At 47.6% G+C, this 22,998-nt stretch overlaps 1 protein-coding gene across 1 annotated transcript in view; it reads right to left on the bottom strand.

The window, feature by feature from the left end:
* The window catches only part of LOC126092889 (coiled-coil domain-containing protein 170), a 380,321-nt gene extending 362,948 nt beyond the window's left edge, over window positions 1-17,373 (bottom strand). Inside the window, exons 1-2 of the mRNA XM_049908619.1 lie at window positions 17,308-17,373; window positions 2,631-2,762 (exon numbers count right to left, since the gene is read on the bottom strand). Coding sequence (XP_049764576.1) covers window positions 2,631-2,762; window positions 17,308-17,373 — 198 coding nt within the window. The remainder of the gene's footprint in view (window positions 1-2,630; window positions 2,763-17,307) is intronic.
* Window positions 17,374-22,998: the final 5,625 nt, after the last annotated feature.

The raw sequence follows: 22,998 nt of genomic DNA, 5'->3' as shown, positions 1-22,998 counted from the left end.
TGTAATGCTCCAAAATGACGCCTTTTTCGTCCCAAAAGAGAGTCAGCATAACCTTCCCTGCTGATGGTTCTGTTCGAAATTTCTTTGGTTTTGGTGATGAGGAATGGCGCCATACCTTGCTCGCTCTCTTCATTTCCAGTTGGTGGAAGTGAACCCAGGTTTCGTCCCCAGTAACGATTCTTGCAAGGTAGCTATCACATTCTCGTTCAAAGCGCCAAAGAAGTTTTTCACAAGCATCAACACGTCGTTCTCTCATTTCAGGAGTCAGCTGCCGTGGCACCCATCTCGCAGACACTTTGTGAAACTGGAGCACATCATGCACAATGTGGTGTGCTAACCCATGACTAATCTGTAAACATGCTGCAATGTCATTCAGTGTCACTCGGCGGTTTTCTTCACTATGGCTTCAACTGCTGCAGTGTTCTGTGGAGTCACAACTCGTTGTGCCTGTCCTGGACGAGGAGCATCTTCCACTTAAGCCACACCATTTGCGAACTTCCTACACCATTCGTAGACTTGCTGCTCTGATAAACATGCATCACCGTACTGAACCTTCATTCGTCGATGAATTTCAATAGGTTTCACACCTTCGCTCCGAAAAAACCGAATAACAGAACGCTGTTCTTCCCTGGTGCAAGTCGCAAGCGGGGCGGCCATCTTTATACTGATACTGCGACGGTATGAGTGCATCTGCACTATGCTGCCACCTACAGGCCATTCTGCACGCTGTTTGTAGCACGCTTACCAACTTACAGGATAACGGCGCAAAATTTCGATTTGTTATTACAAATTTAAAGTTTTCATTTGACTCACCCTTATATATATATATATATATATATATACAGGGTTATTACAAATGATTGAAGCGATTTCACAGCTCTACAATAACTTTATTATTTGAGATATATTCACAATGCTTTGCACACACATACAAAAACTCAAAAAGTTTTTTTAGGCATTCACAAATGTTCGATGTGTGCCCCTTTAGTGATTCGGCAGACATCAAGCCGATAATCAAGTTCCTCCCACACTCGGCGCAGCATGTCCCCATCAATGAGTTCGAAAGCATCGTTGATGCGAGCTCGCAGTTCTGGCACGTTTCTTGGTAGAGGAGGTTTAAACACTGAATCTTTCACATAACCCCACAGAAAGAAATCGCATGGGGTTAAGTCGGGAGAGCTTGAAGGCCATGACATGAATTGCTGATCATGATCTCCACCAGGACCGATCCATCGGTTTTCCAATCTCCTGTTTAAGAAATGCCGAACATCATGATGGAAGTGCAGTGGAGTACCATCCTGTTGAAAGATGAAGTCGGCGCTGTCGGTCTCCAGTTGTGGCATGAGCCAATTTTCCAGCATGTTCAGATACACGTGTCCTGTAACGTTTGTTTCGCAGAAGAAAAAGGGGCCGTAAACTTTAAAGCGTGAGATTGCACAAAACAAGTTAACTTTTGCTGAATTGCGAATTTGCTGCACGAATACGTGAGGATTCTCTACCGCCCAGATTCGCACATTGTGTCTGTTCACTTCAATATTAAGAAAAAATGTTGCTTCATCACTGAAAACAAGTTTCGCACTGAACGCATCCTCTTCCATGAGCTGTTGCAACCGCGCCGAAAAATCAAAGCGTTTGACTTTGTCATCGGGTGTCAGGGCTTGTAGCAATTGTAAACGGTAAGGCTTCTGCTTTAGCCTTTTCCGTAAGTTTTTCCAAACCGTCGGCTGTGGTACGTTTAGCTCCCTGCTTGCTTTATTCGTCAACTTCCGCGGGCTACGCGTGAAACTTGCCCGCACGCGTTCAACCGTTTCTTCGCTCACTGCAGGCCGACCCGTTGATTTACCCTTACAGAGGCATCCAGAAGCTTTAAACTGCGCATACCATCGCCGAATGGAGTTAGCAGTTGGTGGATCTTTGTTGAACTTCGTCCTGAAGTGTCGTTGCACTGTTATGACTGACTGATGTGAGTTCCCTTTGAAGCTCGACATACGCTTTCTCGGCTCCTGTCGCCATTTTGTCTCACTGCGCTCTCGAGCGCTCTGGCGGCAGAAACCTGAAGTGCGGCTTCAGCCGAACAAAACTTTATGAGTTTTTCTACGTATCTGTTGTGTGTCGTGACCATATGTCAATGAATGGAGCTACAGTGAATTTATGAAATCTCTTCAACCATTTGTAATAGCCCTGTATGTATATATATATGAATATGGGGAGAGCCCGAAATGCTTAATGAATAAAAAAAGGGTCCAGAAATATCCTGTGACTATTATTTTACGACCAGTCGGCCATTTTAAGGCTATATCTGTTCTTATGATTATAGTGGTCGCATGGTTCCACAACTGCTTTCAGTCACGTCTACGAAGTAGAGCCATTATCACTGCAGCAGCATATTTATAACCAACATTCCAAGCCATTTGATTTGATTCCGTGCAAGATATTATCTGCAATACAGCTGAGCAGTCGAGGGAAAACGTCGATAATATTGCACAGTGTTATTGACCGTCGAGGGGGTATTTCCCACTTACGGTCGCTTCCATCAGCCACTGCGACACGTCTCAAGTAGGTACGCGCGGACAGCGCGTGACGCAGCATGCGCCGCGCTCTGGTGTCGGCAGCTGCAGCTGCAGGCATACCTGAACCCTCTTGCGCAGCGACGTGATGATGGATGTCTGCCGGGCGTTCTGCTCCCGCAGCTGCTCAGCCTCCGATTGCAGCTCCGACAGCCGCTGCTCGCGCGACCGCAGCTGTGCTCGCGCATCTCCAAGCTGCGAACAACACAGCACAAGGAGGCGTGGTTAAAAGACACGTCTCATCAAACAAACACAGTTCTCAGCTGGCAATTTAGGGTAGAGCCATCTAGTGGTACTATCATTATTCTCTGTTCATCGTAAAACCTTAGGGTACCCATTCCTCCGCGTTTGTCGGTACGTCACTAGAATCTCGCATAAACCGAGTCCTGTCAAATGCAGTCGCTTGGTTCGGTACGTTTTTGCTACAGCATTGCATTTCGCACCTCACCCTTAATGGCACTATATTTGTTAATCATGAAAAAATCGAATTTTTGTAACTTTGTTAAATTATGTAATCTGTCCTGATTACGTTGATATATACTATATGGGTTTGGAACGAAATTGGAGCTCTATATACTAAATTTTAGATTTTTCGTCGTTATACTGCCGTGCCCCCTTTATTTCAATTGTAGAAAAATGTTTGTAGTCCGCAGCTTGTGGTCGTGCGGTAGCGTTCTCGCTTCCGGCGCCCGGGTTCCCAGGTTCGATTCCCGGCGGGGTCAGGGATTTTCTCTGCCTCGTGATGACTGGGTGTTGTGTGATGTCCTTAGGTTAGTTAGGTTTAAGTAGTTCTAAGTTCTAGGGGACTGATGACCATAGATGTTAAACCCCGTAGTGCTCAGAGCCATTTGAACCAAATGTTTGTATTTCGCAAAACAACTGGAAAAAACCTGTTTCCAGTGCTTCTGTTTGGTACATGCAGCGTGTCTCTCATAAGAGTCGTTGGGCGCGTTTTATCTGGTATTTCCGCTGAAATCTGCAATTTCGTTTTTGCAATGAGTTGCTGGAGTCAGCCCAAACAAATACTGGCCGTCACGTCTTCATGCAACGGCAGCGTCGACGGACAGCGTCGGTTTGTTTCCCGTTACAAACAAAATCATTTTCAAAGCAGAATTTTCGAGTTTTCGCGGTTTTTGACACTAATGAGTTTAGGAAAATTGGCGGTCTTCCTTGTCAGGCGTTATCCCTTCCACAGCGCGATTTTCTCTTTAAATGCGGCCACTTGCAGCATGAAATCAGAAATAAGGTGCTTCTCATCGTCTCCAGTCAACTATATTTAAAATTCAAGATCAGAAATAACCTCGGATATTTTAATTATCATTCTTGCTTCCCTTTTTTCTTGAGAAATTCAACAATAGGGGCGCTTAAATCGAAATGTCCTTTGACCTAAGGATCGTATTTCGCAGTGTCATGTAACGTTGAAACGGTACAGTAGTTTCCTCTCTATAAGCAGCAGGTTTCGCTGCTCGCTCGCACCAGGAAATAGAAACAGAGGCGGTTCCGCAGTCAATTTTATTACACGGCGCGGCCGGCCGCGGGTGCAACAGAACCCATGTGGACGGGTGGAAAGGAATGTGTCAGGCTTCATTACGTATTTATATGTGTCGTGTATTATGCATTTCTTGTACGTGAATGTGAATCTGCACATGAACTTTCCTATAGTTCTGTAGTTTAGTAGTGCCAACCTTACTCCTGGGTAGGGGATCAGAGAGACAGCACAGGCAGGTAAAAGTCAAAGACTTTCCAGTGTCACAAGATTTGGGGTGGAGAGGTTGGTCACGGCCAAGTGGTTCGACCACCCCTCCACCGGGGCCCAGGAAGACCTCCGGGGATGCCTGCCATATTCAGGGGTGTTACAGAAGACGGGTAAGTGAGCAGATATACCCTCAGTGCGTCTGTCTCGATGTTCACGCGTGGAAGAGAGGTATTTGAATATTTGTACTAATTGTTTTATTTCCAGCTTCGGATTGTGTAAGGAAATGAATGATCTCGTCAATTTAGGAAATTTGACCCCCTGAGTTAATGTATCTTGTCCCCAGTTTGCCCGTTATGCTCCTCACATAGTGGATGTCCTATATAAAATATTGGGAGACTTGGGTGGTATACATTTGGCCAACGCAATTCCGACTTGTCCGTAGAAATGTGCGTGCAGAGTAGTATATAATACACCCGAGCTATAAGTTGTAATATTGTAATATCTGTAAACTGGAACAATTGCTGCAATCGCTGTAAGATCGAGTGATAATATTTAAAATAAATACGTAATCAATTGTCATCAATCTTTAACATAGCTTAAAAATCACATAGAAGTCAAAGGAATTCATTTAAAAATAGAAGATATAGAATGCAGGGACCCACACATCAGCGTGTGAGCCCTCCAGGCCCTTGCCTAGTATCGTACAGAAAGGGCACGCTCTCTAGGTAGCGCTCTCAAGCTCCCCTCCCCAGTTACCCGTTGCGCAATTTTTCATTCAGGGCTTGACGACAACTTTCATCTGGCGTGCCTAGGCAAGGAGGTATGACGGGAAACTTTCAACGTTTCCACACTCCTCGTTCATTTCAATCAAAAATTGTTCCAATTAACGACGTAATAATGCGTGAGACTTCATAGGATTTACTATTGTACTACCAATTCCATCACGTGTTCCATGCCTTCATTTTTAACACAAAGTGCTTCGTGATGTGCAGAACCATGCATACAAATCATCTGTCGATCGTAATTTTTAGCTCTTTCTTTGTCAACTACATTTTTAAATTTTTACTGCGTAATGTTGCAATGCTGTCTCCAGCAGATTTGCGGTACCTGTCGATTAGGCTACTACATAATGGATATTGACGCTTATCATCCTTCTTGTTGTACCGGAGATCTTCGCAAAAGCGATCGGCAACTCTTCGGGCACCCCGGACACGCGTGCTGCCTACACGGCCCCTGCATGCCCCAGTGTCGCGAACTCGCCCCGTCGCAGTAACGGACGGACACCAGGCGGCAGTACCAGCGCTAGCAGAGGCCGCCACTTCCAAGGAACCTATTCGCATCCGTCACACACCTTACTAGAAAACAGTGCCGCGAGTATTCCGCAGGCGCCGCTATAAAGGTCGGCGCCAGAGCTGCACAGCGTGCTACAGGTTGGATCCCTAGAAGTGTTTTCTTGTACGAGTGTGTTCCCGTGTCGTATCGTTCTGCTTTTCACCGTATATCGGCGATGTTTATCTGCGTTTTCGGCGTTGTATTTCGTAGTTTTTGCCCCAGATTAGCTGGGATGTTTTTGGTGTGCGTAGTCCTACGTGCTCGGCCCCTGGCTACGTCAGGTAGACCCATGTCCATGGAGGAGTGCGCGGAGCGACCTTAGCGGCTCTCCGACTCTTCCATCGCCGCCGCTCGGGGTGAATCGCGTCGGAAACGCCGCTCACCCCGGCTTCCAGTCGCGCCTGATGTTCCGCCCACCTCGCAGCGGGCGAAGGATCGTTTGAATCGCACCAACCGCCACAAATCACCAGTGGGTACCACCGGCATTGAAACCGATCACCGTAATCACCGTGAAGACTGTCCACCGTTTCGTGCCAGGGACCGTTCTTCGATGTTGTCGTCGTCCGGCGATTCACTTGACCGCTTAGGGATCTTACTCGTAGTGAGGCGGTGAACGCCTCGGCTGTGTCTGACCACCACCCAGCTGTACCTATGAGTGCACCTCTTCCTACGTTGTCCCGCCACTGCGGCGAGTCTTTTGGGCACCCTGACCCAGTCGGAAAGTCCTCTGGCCGTCGCTCCAGACGTTCCTCCGCCCATGCGGGCCATGGTGGCAGTGGATTGTGCTCTGGTACCTCCCTCCCAGTGGACACTGCACCAGATGGTCCTGTGAATGAGAAAATGGCTAATGCTCCAACCCTCCTTCTCAAGAGACCCTCTGTGAATCCCTCTGAAGAAAGAGAACATGCCCCCTATTATGGTATATAATGTCACTAATTATGCAAAACTGAACATTGAGCTCCAACGGCCCATTTTCGGCCAATTGCGAGCTGTTTACCCAAAAGATCATGTGAAACACCTGCTCAACTATCTTACCTTTCCCGACCTTTTAAAATCAAAGGTGGTGCCGTACATTACTCACCAGACGTCGGATAATCACCAAATCAAAATCGTCATCAAGGACTTGCTACAAGAAGTTACAGCAGAGGAAGTCCAGGAGGAACTACTTCAGCTCCATTTAGAAGACCCTTTGGTCCATCAGTGTAGCAAGAGGGATCCCGAGACATGGGCGTTGATCCCCTGCCCTACCCACGTCGTCTCCCTTTCCCGGAGGGAGGACATAGAGTGGATTTACCAAAGCCGGTACCTTCTGTACACGAAGGTCTATATTGAATCGTATGAGGACCGCAATGGGCCAGTCATCTATCACAAATGCCAACGTTTACGACATACTGGGAATTGAAACTTCCTGGCAGATTAAAACTGTGTGCCGGACCGAGACTCGAACACGGGACCTTTGCCTTTCGCAGGCAAGTGCTCTACCAACTAAGCTACCCAAGCACGACTCACATCCCGTCCTCATAGCTTTACTTCTGCCAGTACCTCGTCTCCCACCTTCCAAACTTTACAGAAGCTCTCCTGCGAACCTTGCAGAACTAGCACTCCTGAAAGGAAGGAGATTGCGGAGACATGGCTTAGCCACAGCCTGGAGGATGTTTCCAGAATGAGATTTTCACTCTGCAGCGGAGTGTGCGCTGATATGAAACTTCCAGGCTGTGGCTAAGCCATGTCTCCGCAATATCCTTTCTTTCAGGAGTGCTAGTTCTGCAAGGTGCGCAGGACAGCTTCTGTAAAGTTTGGAAGGTGGGAGACGAGGTACTGGCAGAAGTAAAGCTGTGAGGACAGGGCGTGAGTCGTGCTTGGGTAGCTCAGTTGGTAGAGCACTTGCCCGCGAAAGGCAAAGGTCCCGAGTTCGAGTCTCGGTCCGGCACACAGTTTTAATCTGCCAGGAAGTTTCATATCAGCGCACACTCCGCTGCAGAGTGAAAATCTCATTCTGGAAACATCCCCCAGCCTGTGGCTAAGCCATGTCTCCGCAATATCCTTTCTTCCAGGAGTGCTAGTTCTGCAAGGTTCGCAGGAGCGCTTCTGTAAAGTTTGGAAGGTAGGAGACGAGGTACTGGCAGAAGTAAAGCTGTAAGGACGGGGCGTGAGTCGCGCTTGGGTAGCTCAGTTGGTAGAGCACTTGCCCGCGAAAGGTAAAGGTCCCGAGTTCGAGAGTCCGCCGCTCGTGGTCTCGCGGTAGCGTTCTCGCTTCCCGAGCACGGGGTCCCGGGTTCGATTCCCGGCGGGGTCAGGGATTTTCACCTGCCTCGAGATGACTGGGTGTTTGTGTTGTCCTCATCAGTTCATCATCATCCAGGAAAGTGGCGAAATTGGACTGAGCAAAGATTGGGTAATTGTACGGTCGCTGATAACCACGCAGTCTAGCGCCCCACAAACCAAACATCATCATCATCACACCGAGTTCGAGTCTCGGTCCAACACACAGTTTTAATCTGCCAGGAAGTTTCATATCAGCGCACACTCCGCTGCTGAGTGAAAATCTCATTCTGAATACTGCTCACTGCCGTTGCAGTGTGTTAAGTGTGCTGGACCACATTTCTTGGAGAACTTCATGCTCCCTGCCTCGGACAAACCTACCTGAGCCAGGTGTTTGGGCACAGCCCATGATCCCCACCATATGGCATCCTGAAGGGGGTGAGGATGCCCCATTTACCAGCAGGCACTGAAGTCTTCACGCCGTCCCGAAAGGAAACCACAATGGGACACCAACAACTTTCCTGTTTTGTGGGGCCAGCCTGGTGTGTCGGCCTCAGCAGCTGCTCTGGTATCAGCCACTCTGTGGCACCTATGCCTCCTTCTGTCCAGACTCTTGTGACATCCTTTGCTGCTGCAGCCCAGTCTCCTCCTCATTGTCCATCTTCCATGATGGGTTCCACTGCTCACCACCTACAGGAGCCAGCAGCAGCCCCCTCGTCCAAATGTGGCTGGATCCTGGCCGTCTGCTCCTACCCCCACTCTGCATACTACTACACCGTCCCTGCCGACACAGGAGCAAGCAGGGTGATGCATCCTTTTGGGAGGACATGCCTGAGACCCTCCAGGTCATCTCCTCCTTCATGACACCCCACATCTGGGGCGTTACTTGTGACACTGCACACAAAATCCGTCGGTCGGAGGACGGGCTCTCCAAGGTCATCACCCTAGTGGAAGGGCTTAATCAAATATTGTTGTAATGGTGAATCGACCACCACACCACCACCACCCCCCCTCGGGATCTTGTCACCTGTATTTCTAATGCCAATGGCATAAAACAGATGAAGATGGAGTTGAACGCCTTCCTCCATGACCATTGTGTGGATGTTTTACTGGTCACAGAAACACACCTCAAACCAGCGGACGATTTCCACCTTCACAACATAGTGTGTTACCACTCTGACCGCCTCGACAGCTGTGATGGAGACATGGCAGTGTTACTCAACAAAGCTTTTGTCCATACTCAAGAGACTCTCCAGCCAATGGAACACACAGATGCCACTGTGGTTACCACACGCCTTGGTGCCATTACCTTTGGGGCAAACAGTGTATTTGGGCCCAAACAAGCCACTGTTGGAAGCAGACCTCCGCACATTGACATCCTTTGACAGGCTAATCATTTGGGCGGATCTCAATGCCAAGCACCCAGCTTGGCTTGGGTCTATAACCCCAAAAGCGAACTCCTCCTTGACCTGGAAGATACTTTAAGAATATCAGTCTATGGCCCCCACGAACCTACCAATATCCCAGTCCGTTCTAACTGCCAGCCAGATATTCTGGATGTGACCATCTTCAAACACATCGCTGCTCAGTTTTCATTGGAAGTTCTCCACAAACTGGCCTCCAACCATGACCCGGTCCTCCTGCACCTCACTGATGCTGCCCTTGCATTTGATGTTCATTCCACTGTGATCCTCAACGATTGGTTCACGTTTTCCAGGGTACTTAATAACACCACTCGACACGACCTCAGCTTGACACCAGCCAATATAGTACATGTTGTGGATTACCTTACTGTGAAAATACAGAAATCAGTTAAACTCTCCACCTCCATTGTACCTTGGGCTTTAACCCCCTTGAACGATTTGCCTCCCCTTTTATGGGAGATGAAGGTGCAAAAGAACTGCTACTGCCGGCGGTGGAAGCCGTTTTGCGATCTTCGGGACAAACACCAAATGAGACGCCTCCAGCGCGAATTCTGCTACTGACTCGCCGATTGGAGGCCCAAAGAATGGAGGACAGGATGTCTGGTTTCCTCCTCCACCATAAGTCTGACTGGGCTGTCATTCACGCCCTGTGGCGTTCTATGCCGGCGACTGCCCATCTTATTCACATGGCAGCAGGCTTATTCTGTGATATCCTCCAAATTGTGGAAACGCTGGGGGATTCGTTCGAGGCCCAAAACCGCCCCCTTGTCCAGAACCTTACTCCAGACGAACTACAGGACGAACACAATGTCCTGACAGCTGTTGTCGCTTTCTACAACCGCCCACCCCAGTCTGCCCCCTCCTTACGTCCATGGCAGAAATTCAGCATATCCTACGACGGAAACGTGGCCGGTGAGCGCCTGGATTGGATGGAATTTGTTCACCAAGATTTTAAACTGTTGTCTCACGTCTGGCCTTTACCCCATCAGTGGAAACAAGCCAAGCAGATTGCGATCCCCAAGCGGTTCAAGGACCCTACGGTCCCCAACAACAACAGGCCCATCAGCCTCCTAAATACTATGGCGAAGGTCCTTGAATCTGTGATCCTCCACCGACTTTCCCAACCTCTGGTGGTGGCTGGGACGATCCGACCTGAACAGTTTGGATTCACTTCGCATCTCTCTGCCGAACTTGGGGTCCTACAGATCACTGAAAAATCCACAAAGGCTTCAACACCATCAAGTCGACAGCTGCCGTTTATCTGGATTTGCAGAACGTCTATGACAAGATCTGGCAAGGCAACCTAGTGCATAAGACGCTGACACGGACCCCTATACTGGATATTTATGTCAAGATCGTGGATGGCTTCCTCCACAGTAGGACTTTAGGGTGACTCAATGAGGCTTGCGTAGTGGCCGCCAATTGTCGGTGGGCACTCCACAAGAATTGGTGTTGTCTCCCATACTTTTTAATATCTATGTGAATGATATGCCGTCATCCCCGAGTGTATCCCCTCTTCTGCAGTAGGGATCTTACCCTGCATACCAAGCTCCACATCTACCGAGCAGCTTTCCTGCCTGCCCTCACGCCTGGCTCTGCTGCATGGGCCATGATTAGTGTCACCAGGATGAGGACGTTGCAACGCCTGCAGAACAAGGTTCTCAGGTGGAGCATGCACACCCCGACACTCGCGAGAATTGTGACTCTCCAAGAGGAAGCGGATATCGTCCCCCACAAGACGACCATATGCAACAATGCGTGGCTTCTCTATGAGAAAGTGGATGCCCTGTGGGACACTGTCCATGGGTTACGCAATGCCCGCATCTCGTGGTCGTGCGGTAGCGTTCTCGCTTCCCACGCCCGGGTTCCCGGGTTCGATTCCCGGCGGGGTCAGGGATTTTCTCTGCCTCGTGATGGCTGGGTGTTGTGTGCTGTCCTTAGGTTAGTTAGGTTTAAGTAGTTCTAAGTTCTAGGGGACTTATGACCACAGCAGTTGAGTCCCATAGTGCTCAGAGCCATTTGAACCATTTTGTTACGCAATGTTGGGACCACACTTCCACGCCGCTGGCATCGACATCTGCTTCCTCTAACCATCCTAGAGGAATCAGATTCCGACCATGGCTAACGATTGGCCTGGCACGCCCACCTCGGATGCATCCTTTGGCAGGACTAGCCCCCCATTCTATGTCCACTACTTTCCACCCTACCTGCCCAAGTCGTGCGACGTTTTCCTGCCTGACTGATGTTGTACTGTCACCGTTGGAGGGTGAACTGCCACGCTTCCAAAGTGTATTGCAGTGACACGGCGTCACAGCTGTGTGAATGAATTTACTGCCTCACCAGCACCGTGATTTACTGGTGATGCTGTACCGTAACATCATATATGAAAAAAAAGCTGCACAGGTCAGTGCCTCCCGCATGCAAATCCTCCAGCGCCTGTAGAATAAGGTGCTTCGGTGGAGCCTGCACGCCCCTCCGCTCACGAGGGTAATTACCCTCTACGAGAAAATGGACATGGCCACTCTCAAGGCGTCCACGCAAGAGAAGGCAAGGTGTCTCTATGCCAAAGTGGAAGCCCTGCGCGACACGGTCGCTGGCTTACATATCATTCGCACCACGACTCCTTGGTACTGGCACCAACACCTTGTTCCTCTCATCATCCTTGAGGACTCAGATTCCAACCACGGCTAACGATAGCCTTGTTACGGCCACTATTGAAGCGTTAGTGTTGACTTGACCACTCGATGATCGTCGACCATCGTAAACCACCAATGTTGATACCTAATGTAGTCTGTAGTTATGTTACCTCTTGCCTGAACTGCCTCCGGCCGAGGGTGGTGTGGGACTTCAAGTCCCGCCACCACACCTTCAATGTGCACTCCAGTGATGTCTTTGGAATGCACCATTGTCGAATGGAACAGTTTTATCATCCACAAAGACAGTAAGACGTTGAGCCACCGGTGAAGCTGTATTTCAACATCCCACAAAAAATAAATAAATAAAATAAAATAAAATAAAATAAAAATAAATAAATAAAAAACATGAACAGGTCAGTTGTTCCGGCGTCGAGAGCCTCTCGTATTCTCAGAGTGGGTGCTACTCACACCGTCGTCTCGGGGTGATCTCGAAGTCCATTTAGCGCCCGAAAACCTCAAACCACACACACTCGAAGTCCATCGTAGGGACCGACGCCTCTGTATTTAGCATTCGTTGTTGTTTGCCTTTGTGCAGTCAGGCTGTATACAGGATAGACTTTTCTGTTCCTATGCTGGTGTTATTCAGAACGGCCTCATCGGACTTAGAATATTTTCCATACAAGTATATTTGTCTATGAAGATCCTAATTATGTTACTTTGTCAGGATCTACAATCACAATACTGTCTTGTCTTCATACCTGTGAACTATTGTAATTTTGCTTGAAGCAGCCGTTTCTTACCTTGGTCAATATACTTTTGTAAACTCATCTCTGTTTCACATTTGCCGGTGTGAGCGACACATCACTTCTCCTCTGTGATTCCCATCATTTTTAAAGATTTCCGAGGATAGATCTCTAGACTGCTTCTTTTTGTGTAAAGAGCCATTGAGTCTGTGGACTTCTGTGAGTTTGGATCTGATGGGCGCCCTTACACTTACAAAAACAAACGAATGTGGAGATGAACTAAAAGCGTTGTACACGCATGCACTCGAAATGACCACACAGTCACTTTGTATCACATGCACTGACACACGCACTAAAACCAATTAGAAGGGAAGAGAGCTAATCAAGAAATTAACTAGACAATGTCGTGCCGGCCAAAATGAGCCGCATTAAATACTAGAATAAATTCTCGCATCGCATCGGTAAATGGAATGTCGCAATATAGCGAGAGGGACCGACCGAAACTGTGACGTACCGAGTACTGCCGGCCATCCGAACCTCGGCCTGCACGTGGACAGCACACATTGTGTACGCGTGAAGTCTTGCACACCGCAACCGACCTTGAGTGAAACATTTAACATGGCGATTGGCAAGGACACTGGACACTTTGGATGCTTTAGCATGTCCCACTCTGTAATTTACGTTAGAATAACAACGAAGTAACATCATTACAGCCGATTTCCAGTAACGTCACAGTACGTGGATAGATGAAATATGCTGGGCGAAGTAGCCGCGCGGTCTTAGGCGCCTAACCAAGTTCCGCGCAGCTCCCTCCGTCGGAGGTTCGAGTCCTCCAGAAAAACAAATGTGTGTGAAATCTTATGGGACTTAACCGATAAGGTCATCAGTCCCTAAGCTTACACAATACTTAACCTAAATTATCCTAAGGACAAACACACACACCCATGCCCGCGGGAGGACTCGAACCTCCGACGGGACCAGCCGCACAGTCCAAGATTGCAGCACCCTAGACTGCTCGGGTGATCTCGCGCGGCCCGAATAGTGAAACGTGTCGGGAGTTGGGTGATGATTTGGGAGCCATTCATGGTATTCCATGGGTGTCCTGGTTACTCTGCAAGGTCACATTAGTGCCAAGGATTATGTGACTATTTTGGCTGATCTGGTCCATTCCATTGTACGATGTTTGTTATGTAATGGTGATGCTGTGTTCCGAGACTACAGGACCTCTGTTCACACAGCTTGCATCGTCGACGACTGGTTTCGTGAGCACAAGGATGAAGCGTCGCATCTTCTAGGTCCACCACAGTTACCAGACCTCAGTATGAGCCTTTGTGGTCTACTTTGGAGAGGAGGATGTTTTATCGCTATCCATGTCTAATTATCGTTACCTGAAATTCTGAACTTGCCGCTGCTTTGACGGAAAGATAGTGAAAACCATATAGGACCTGTATTTATCAATTGCAACTCGACTGAAGCCAGTTTTGAACACCATCGGTTTAGCTACAACGTATTAGGCATGATATTGTGGTGTAGGTCTGGTGTGTCCGTATTTTTGTCCATCCCCTGCATTTCAGTTGTCATCGTCGTGCTCACTAAATTGCGCTATACACTATACACATCGTCGATGTTTGCCTCGACTAGAGGTAAACCTCTAGTCGAGGCAAACATCGACGATGTGTATAGTGCACAGTCTCACTATTCAGTGAAACGAAATGTCGTGTGGCGGGAGCCTCCCGTCGGGTAGACCGGTCGCCTGGTGTAAGTCTTTATTTTAGTTGACGCCACTTAGGCGACTTGCGTGTCGATGAGGATGACATGATGATGGGGACAACACAACACCCAGTCCCAGAGCGGAGAAAATCTCCTACCCAGCCGGGAATCGTCGATGGCATTCGGGCGCAGCCCCGAATCCTCCCGCGATCAGAAAAATGGTACCGAATCCTCTCAAGCTGGCAAGGGTCTGAAAAACGATGGGACTGAATCCTCTCGTTTGAAGCAGGTAGCAGTTGTAAACGTTATGAATACTCCAAGCAGGCAAAGGAAAGCATATGAAGTTACAGTAGAAAACGTAAATTTTTTTCGCGTGTATTGTATGTTCAAAAGTTTTATCTTTTATCTCATTTAGATATTTATTATTAGAAACTGGAAACATTTATAGCCTTGATTTCTTCATAATTAATTTATTAAAATAGCAAATCATGATTTCGCAACACATATTCTATCTCGGTGTTCATTTTGTGAATTATGGTTGCATTTCCAGCAAATCTATAACACAACAAATTGATAAGTGTCCGATGTCTGAATATAGGAGAAGGTTAAGAAAACTTAGTTTGAATGGTCTATAGAAGCGCAATAGACTCCAAAAATATTTTTATAATTTCTTCTGTGTTTCTCTTTGTACTCGCATTATGCAAAAAGTAATGCACGAAGTTCCAAAAAGGAGGTGTTGACAGATGTGAATATTACCGAACTATCAATTTAATAAGTCACAGCTGCAAAATACTAACGAGAATTCTTTACAGACGAATGGAAAAACTGGTAGAAGCCGACCTCGGTGTAGATCCGTTTAGATTCCGTAGAAATGTTGGAACACGCGAGGCAATACTGACCTTACGACTTATCTTACAAGAAAGAATAAGGAAAGGCAAACCTACATTTTTAGCATTTGTAGACTTAGAGAAAGGTTTTGACAATGTTGACTGGAATACTCTCTTTCAAATTCTAAAGGTGGCAGGGGTAAAATACAGGGAGCGAAAGGCTATTTACAATTTGTACAGAAACCAGATGGCAGTTATAAGAGTCGAGGGACATGAAAGGGAAGCAGTGGTGGGGAAGGGAGTAAGACAGGGTTGTAGCCTCTCCGCGATGTTATTCAATCTGTATATTGAGCATGCAGTAAAGGAAACAAAAGAAAAATTCGGGGTAGGTATTAAAATCCATGGAGAAGAAATAAAAACTTTGAGGTTCGTCGATGACACTGTAGTTCTGTCAGAGACAGCAAAGGACTTGGAAGAGCAGTTGAACGGAATGGACAATGTCTTGAAAGGGGGATATAAGATGAACATCAACAAAAGCAAAACGAGGATAATGGAATGTAGTCGAATTAAGTCGGGTGATGCTGAGGGAATTAGACTAGGAAATGAGACACTTAAAGTAGTAAAGGAGTATTGCTATTTGAGGAGCAAAATAACTGATGATGGTCGAAGTAGAGAGGATATTAAATGTAGACTGGCAATGGCAAGGAAAGCGTTTGTGAAGAAGAGAAATTTGTTAACATCGAGTATAGATTTAAGTGTCAGAAAGTCGTTTCTGAAAGTATTTGTATGGAGTGTAGCCATGTATGGAAGCGAAACATGGACGATAAATAGTTTGGACAAGAAGAGAATAGAAGCTTTCGAAATGTGGTGCTACAGAAGAATGCTGAAGATTAGATTGGTAGGTCACATAACTAATGAGGAGGTATTGAATAGAATTGGGGAGAAGAGGAGTTTGTGGCACAACTTGACAAGAAGAAGGGACCGGTTGGTAGGACATGTTCTGCGGCATCAGGGAATCAGAAATTTAGCATTGGAGGGCAGCGTGGAGGGTAAAAATCGTAGAGGGAGACCAAGAGATGACTACACTAAGCAGATTCAGAAGGATGTAGGTTGCAGTTTAAGTACTGGGAGATGAAGAAGCTTGCCCAGGATAGAGTAGGGTGGAGAGCTGCATCAAGCCAGTCTTAGGACTGAAGACCACAACAACAACAACAACAACAATGCACGAAGTTGGATGCCGTTTTGACACTTACATTGTTACGGGGCTTATGTAAAACCTGGTACATATTTCTTCTTTATAAGCAGCCTAGAGGCAGAGTTATAACAATTTTACCATAAGACCGTGCGCGGTTGCCAGTGTCGTAGCTAGTGTTGGGCAGAGGGTCGGCAGTTGGGACCCGTAGCCAGCACACCGCTGGGGCACAGGCACAAAATTATTGTGGATTGAACACGATATTGCAAAAAGCATAAATGTTGACCTTGTAATTGATAAATTACACTCAGAAAAAGCCCGAATACTGTAGGCCTGCTTTGATGGAAGCTCCTAGTTCTTGGGAATAAGCTTTAAAGAAAATGCTTGTGAAAGATATCAGTTCGAAATGATTTCTTGCCTCTGAAACTTATTATGAGGTATTTCTTCATGATTGTGCTCTTCTTGACACTCCACGACATCCAGCTTCTCAACAGAAATAGTTTTTAACAAAACTTCTGCAGCCATTAATGTTGCACGTCCATCGCGCTAGACCATCTTTCAGCAGGAAGCTGTGTCATTAGTGCACACAGTGCTCCGTCGCATTGTATCAGTTTGGGAGGATTCGGTCCTGTTACCTGCTTACGTACCTAGTTTCGGGAGGATTCGGGGCTGCGCCCTGGCATTCTGCCGCGCTGACCACTCTGCTATGGAGGCGGACTTACCATTTAGTGGCGACCGGTTTCGGATGACAAGCATTCATTACCAAGTTTCAAATAGTATCGAAAAATTTTACAGACAGTTCACTTTTTGTAAAGCCTCATTAGTAAAGAGACCTTTGTAGGGACGTATTTACCATATGTACGTATGCCAGTCCGCAGTATAATGCACTTTAAAATATAGCGATTATCTGTGACTTACCTCGAGCTGCAGGCGATCGCGTTTGTACTGTAGAGCTGCCAATTCACTTCGCAGCGAAGTCGCCATATCGTGGGCCATTTCATCTCCGCCAGACTGTAACAACACGAGAAATGGGAAACTTCATCCATCTTTTACGCAACAACAAAATTTGATAGATTATAGGGATACAATAAGTCAGGACCTGCAACATATGTTAGTGGTCAAAAAATAATTAAAAAAGAAAACAAAAGAAAGGTCATGTTTCGTCTCTACGAAGCAACTCTAACGATATAAATATCAGATACCTTGATTTTTTCAAATTATACTTCCTATGTTCAGTTAGCTTTGTTTCAAACTTCCGAGTTCCTCATCTTACTCGAATTAATGATTTGTTGAGGTGCAGGTGCTCGAAATGATGTCACGTATATGAAGAATAGAGAATACGGATTTCCAGTTGGGTTACTGAATCGTCTCGATTGTGTAGCAAGTCCTCCGCGCACTCGCGCGGTTGTGTGTGTGTGTGTGTTGTGTGTGTGTGTGTTTACGTGTGTGTGTGCGCCAAACACAAAGGAAAAAAGCTCATTGTTCCTCCACGTCACTTCTGAATGACCCTTGGCTGCTCTGAAACTTCTCTGTAAAGATTATCGATCGTTAGAAGACTAGTTTCGTTGCCTTTAATATTGACATGGCCATTGAAACTGCGTAAGCGCTAGCCACACAATTCCTCTTCTTGTAGTGAACATTAAAAGTCAGAATAGCTTTGCTCACCCGTCCCTTGTGTCGCAAGCTCCAGGCGTGCAGTCGAGCGCAAGCACTAACAGCAGTAACGTGTTTCCCATTGCGTTAACTCAAGTCGTTGCTCATGCGGTTCTGTCAGGAAGTGTATATTACACTGAAGAGCCAAAAAAACTGGTACACCTGTTTAATATTGTCTAGGGCACCAGCGGACGCACAGAAGCGCCGCAACACGACCTGACATGGAGTCGACTAATGTCTGAAGTACTGCTGGAGGGAATTGACACCACGAATCCTGCAGGGCTGTCCATAAATCCGTTTGAGTACGAGGGGAAGGACATCTCCTATGAACAGCACGTTGTAATGCGTCCCAGATACGCTTAATAATGTTCATGTCTGAGGAGTTTGGTGGCCAGCAAAAGTGTCTAAACTCAGAATAGTGTTCCTGGAGCCACCTCTGTAGTGATTCTGGACGTGTGGGATGACGCATTGTCCTGCTGTAATTTCACAAGTCCGTCGGAATGCACAATGGATATGAATGGATACACGTGATCAGACATGTGACCTGTCAGAGTCGTATCGAAACGTATCAGGGGTCGCATATCACTCCAACTGCACATGCCCCACACCATTACAGAGCCTCCACCAACTTGAACGGCCCTCTGCTGATACGGAGGGTCCTTGGATTCATGAGGTTGTCTCCATACCAGTACACGGCCATCCGCTCGATACAATTTGAAACGAAACTAGTCTGACCAGGCAACAAGTTTCCAGTCATCAACAGTCCACTGTCGTGTCGACGGGTCCAGATGAGGCGTAAAGCTTCGTGTCGTGCAGTCACCAAGGGTACAAGAGTGGGCCTTCGGCTTCGAAATCCCATATCGATGATGTTTCTTTGAATGGTTCACACGCTGACTCTTGTTGATGTCCCAGCACTGAAATCTGTATCAATTTGCGGAACTGTTGCACTTCTGTCACGTTGAACGATTCTCTTCAGTCGTCGTTGGTCCCGTTCTTGCAGGATCTTTTTCCAGCCGCAGCGATGTCGGAGATTTGATGTTTTACTGTATTCCTGATATTCACAGTACAATCGTGAAACGGTGGTAGAGGAAAATCCCCACTTCGTCGCTACCTCGGAGATGCTGTGTGCCTTCGCTCATGCGTTCAAACTCACTTAAATCTTGATAACCTACCATTGTAGCAACAGTAACCGAACTGCGCCAGCCACTTGTTGTCTTATAGAGGCGTTGGCCCCCCGCAGCGCTATATTGACATATCACTTGTCAATGTGGACGGCACCCTTGGTGCTTCGACATCTTCTGGGAAGGGTAAAAAGAATGAAATAAGAGGTGTTTCTAAAACAGCTCAATTTGTTCTTCTTCATGGACCTACTTTGTTCTGTGGGGCGAGGTTTAATTTTTCTGTAATGAAAATATCTTCTACCTCTGGTTTGGGTAACGGATGGCTAACTGTAGCTTTCGTTGCCTGTAATAATGCAGGTAGAGCAGGGTTGGAATCTTTTGAAAGCAGAGAAATCTTATCTTACCGGACTATACCTGTTTCTGAGATTATCATTGCTAATGAGGGTTCCTACCTTGTTCCTCACGGGAGTTTATCTTTGTCTTGTCATACACGTCGTAAGATAAATTCTGACTGTAGCGTCCCTAAGCTTACACACTACTTAATCGAACTTAAACTAACTTACGCTAAGGACAACACACACACCCATGCCCGAGGGAGGACTCGAACCTCCGACGGTGGGAGCCGGCGGACCATGACAAGGCGCCTAAGACCGCGCGGCTCTCTTTATTTGAATACGCAAGCCTATACCAGTTTCTTTGTCGCTTCAATGTATCTGTGTTTTTATATGTGTTAACTAGTGTCTATTATCTTTTTCTAAGTGTCTGCATTCTGTTAGAAATTTTCGGTGCGTGATCTGAATTTGAATTTATAGTGTAGTGATAGGCAGAGGCAGCATAACAGCAGTACTTAGAGATTGCATCTAGCGAGTGCGTGGTTGTTATGTAGACTAACGCAGGTTATAGATGAATAATAAGTCTATTCTGTACGAGTGCAGGGGAAATTGGCCACGGTCGATAGGCTTCCGGCTGCTACCGTGGGCTGCGGTGGTATTGGGGCTCCTGTGACGAATGCTTTGGTACTGCTACAGACTACAGTATCGCCTGGGATTCCTGACGTCGCAGCGCCTTTCGATTTGCACAACCTGGCCATTCAACACTCACCTGATGGCGGATAGCAAACAGTGGCAGGGTCGCGAATTTCTGAGCGGAAGGCGAAAGTGGGAATCGTGCCTCACGGCTGTCCTCCTATGCCTTAAAAACGGATTTTAGGTATTCCCCACTGATGAAAGTACATCTGAATCCGAACAGAATGTCTCGCCTTTTGGGGACTGGGACCGATATTCCTGAAAGCTCCGAACAAGTGTAGAGGTTGAAACTTCCTGGCAGTTTAAAACTGTGTGCCGGACCGAGACTAGAACTCAGGACCTTTGCCTTTCGCGGGCAAGTGCTCTACCATCTGAGCAACCCAAGCAAGACTCAAGCCCCGTCCTCACAGCTTGACTTCTGCCAGTACCTCGTCTCCTACCTTCCAAACTTTACAGAAGCTCTCGTGCGAACCTTGCAGAACTAGCACTCCTGAGAGAAAGGATATTGCGGAGAAATGGCTCTGAGCACTATGGGACTTAACAACTGTGGTCATCAGTCCCCTAGAACTTAGAACGACTTAAACCTAACTAACCTAAGGACATCACACACATCCATGCCCGAGGCAGGATTCGAACCTGCGACCGTAGCAGTCGCGCGGTTCCGGACTGCGCGCCTAGAACCGCGAGACCACCACGGCCGGCTATTGTGGAGACATGGCTTAGCCACAGCCTGGGGGATGTTTCCAGAATGAGATTTTCACTCTGCAGCGGAGTGGGCGCTGATATGAAACTTCCTGGCAGATTAAAACTGTGTGCCGGACCGAGTCTCGAACTCGGGACCTTTGCCTTTTGCAGGAAAGTGCTCTAACATCTGAGCTACCCAAGCAGGACTCACGACCCGTCCTCACAGCTTCAGATTTGCGAGTACCTCGTCTCCTACCTTCCAAATTTCACAGAAGCTCTTCTGCGAAAGGCAAAGGTCCCGAGTTCGAGTCTCGGTCCGGCACACAGTTTTAATCTGCCAGGAAGTTTCATATCAGCGCACACTCCGCTGCAAAGTGAAAATCTCATTCTGGAAGTGTAGAGGGTGTGATTGCTTTTCATCGGGACCTCCAAGTTTAGGCGGGTGATGGAGCCCCTTAGGAAAATAGTGGGTAGGTCAGGAAAGGAGGGCAGTGCCCGCTCTGTTGCTGTCAGGTTTGCTTGCCGGAAGTCGCGTTTGAAATGTGAGATAGGCTGTTCAGCCCACTGGGCGCACCCGACTGCAAATTGTGGCTCAAGTCGGCGCGAATGACTCCTGCTGCCTGAGTTCTGATGCTGTCCTCGGTTTACACGAGCGTTTGGCCGCGTCGGTGAAGGCAGCTGGCCTCGAGAGTGGGGTGGAAGCGACGTTAGTGCTTAGAGGTCTCCTCCCTTGAGAATTACACCGTGTTCTATATCCCTGAGGTTTATAGTTTGTAGGCGAGTCGCAGTTGGAGTTCTGCAAGCTCCCCACGATATCGATCTCATTGGCTGCATCGATCGATGTAAGACCCCTGTCATCCAGAAGTGTCCTCCTCCTCCGTATCGGGACACGACAAGTCGGTACTCGAGTAGCAGAAATACGTGTGGCTCTGGTCTGGAAACGGTATAAGACTTAAACCAAAAGACAATTTTTGTGACGATCATGGATACGGGTTTCTGAACTTCGTCTAACAGGTGGAGAATAGGTTGACCGTTCTTGATACGTCAGGCATGCACTACATGCAGGAAGTGTGTCGCAAAATACCATATCGAGAGATGAAACTAGTAAGAAACGAAGGCATTAATAAAATTTTCTCAGGCTTCCAGCCGCGTCAGGTAGTTAAAATCACACGAGGTCTCCCCGTTCATTGTCAAGTGGTTAGTCTGACTGCTGTGTCGCCGTCGCCGCGTCGTTGTATAGCCGCACTGCTGGCTGTGACGTCACTGGTGCTCTCTTCCTCGCCATATATGGTAATGTTTTCATTCTGTGTCCGTCGCCCCGTTTTAACATCGCGATATCCGGGTCCCAGGCTGTGCTGAGCTGCAAACCTCCGTCCTTGTTGATGGTGTTTTCAGAGGTTTTTATTTCAAAAGCTTCTTTTATGACTCTATACCAAAATCCGTTCGTCTTCATAACGACAGATGTTTCGTCGAATAGAATTCGGTGTCCATTTTCTAAGGCGTGTTCTGCCACGGTTGATTTTTCTGGATAGCGTAAGCGTAAGTACCTCTCGTGTTCCGTCAGGCGTTGCTCCACCGTGCGTACTGTTTGGCCGACGTAGTAACAGCCACACTGACGTGGTATCTTGTACACTCCAGGCGTTCTAAGCCCTAGATCGTCCTTCACAGGCCTCATGAGCTGTCGAATTTTTGCTGGGGGCCTGAACGCCGATGAAATGTTATATCTCTTCAGGAGCCGGCTAATCTTTCCCGACACTGTACCACAGAAAGGCAAAAACACAAGTTTCTTGCTTCCTTCTTTGGTGGTGTTCTCTTCTCTGTTGGCGTGTTTCTTGCTTGTCACACCAGATATAGCCTGTGACAACTGTCCGTGGCTGTACCCGTCTTCCCGGAAGACTTTTAGGAGGTGGCTCAGTTCTAGTGACAGACTATCTGCGTCCGAGACGATTTCAGCACGATGGACGAGGGTATTCAGAAAGCCACGTTTTTGTGCCGGATGGTGGTGGCTGAGAGCTGTGCAAATACCGATCTGTGTGTGTCGTTTTCCTGTAGACACTGTGGCTGAGGTGGCCATTGGTTTTCCGTCGAGCGAGGAGGTCAAGGAAGGGCAATGCACCGTCTGTCTC

The sequence above is a fragment of the Schistocerca cancellata genome, chromosome 7, assembly GCF_023864275.1.
Source record: "Schistocerca cancellata isolate TAMUIC-IGC-003103 chromosome 7, iqSchCanc2.1, whole genome shotgun sequence".
NCBI classification, from domain to species: Eukaryota; Metazoa; Arthropoda; class Insecta; order Orthoptera; family Acrididae; genus Schistocerca; species Schistocerca cancellata.
The sequence above is the reverse complement of the archived record's forward strand: the minus strand, read 5'-3'. Positions and strand labels throughout refer to the sequence as shown.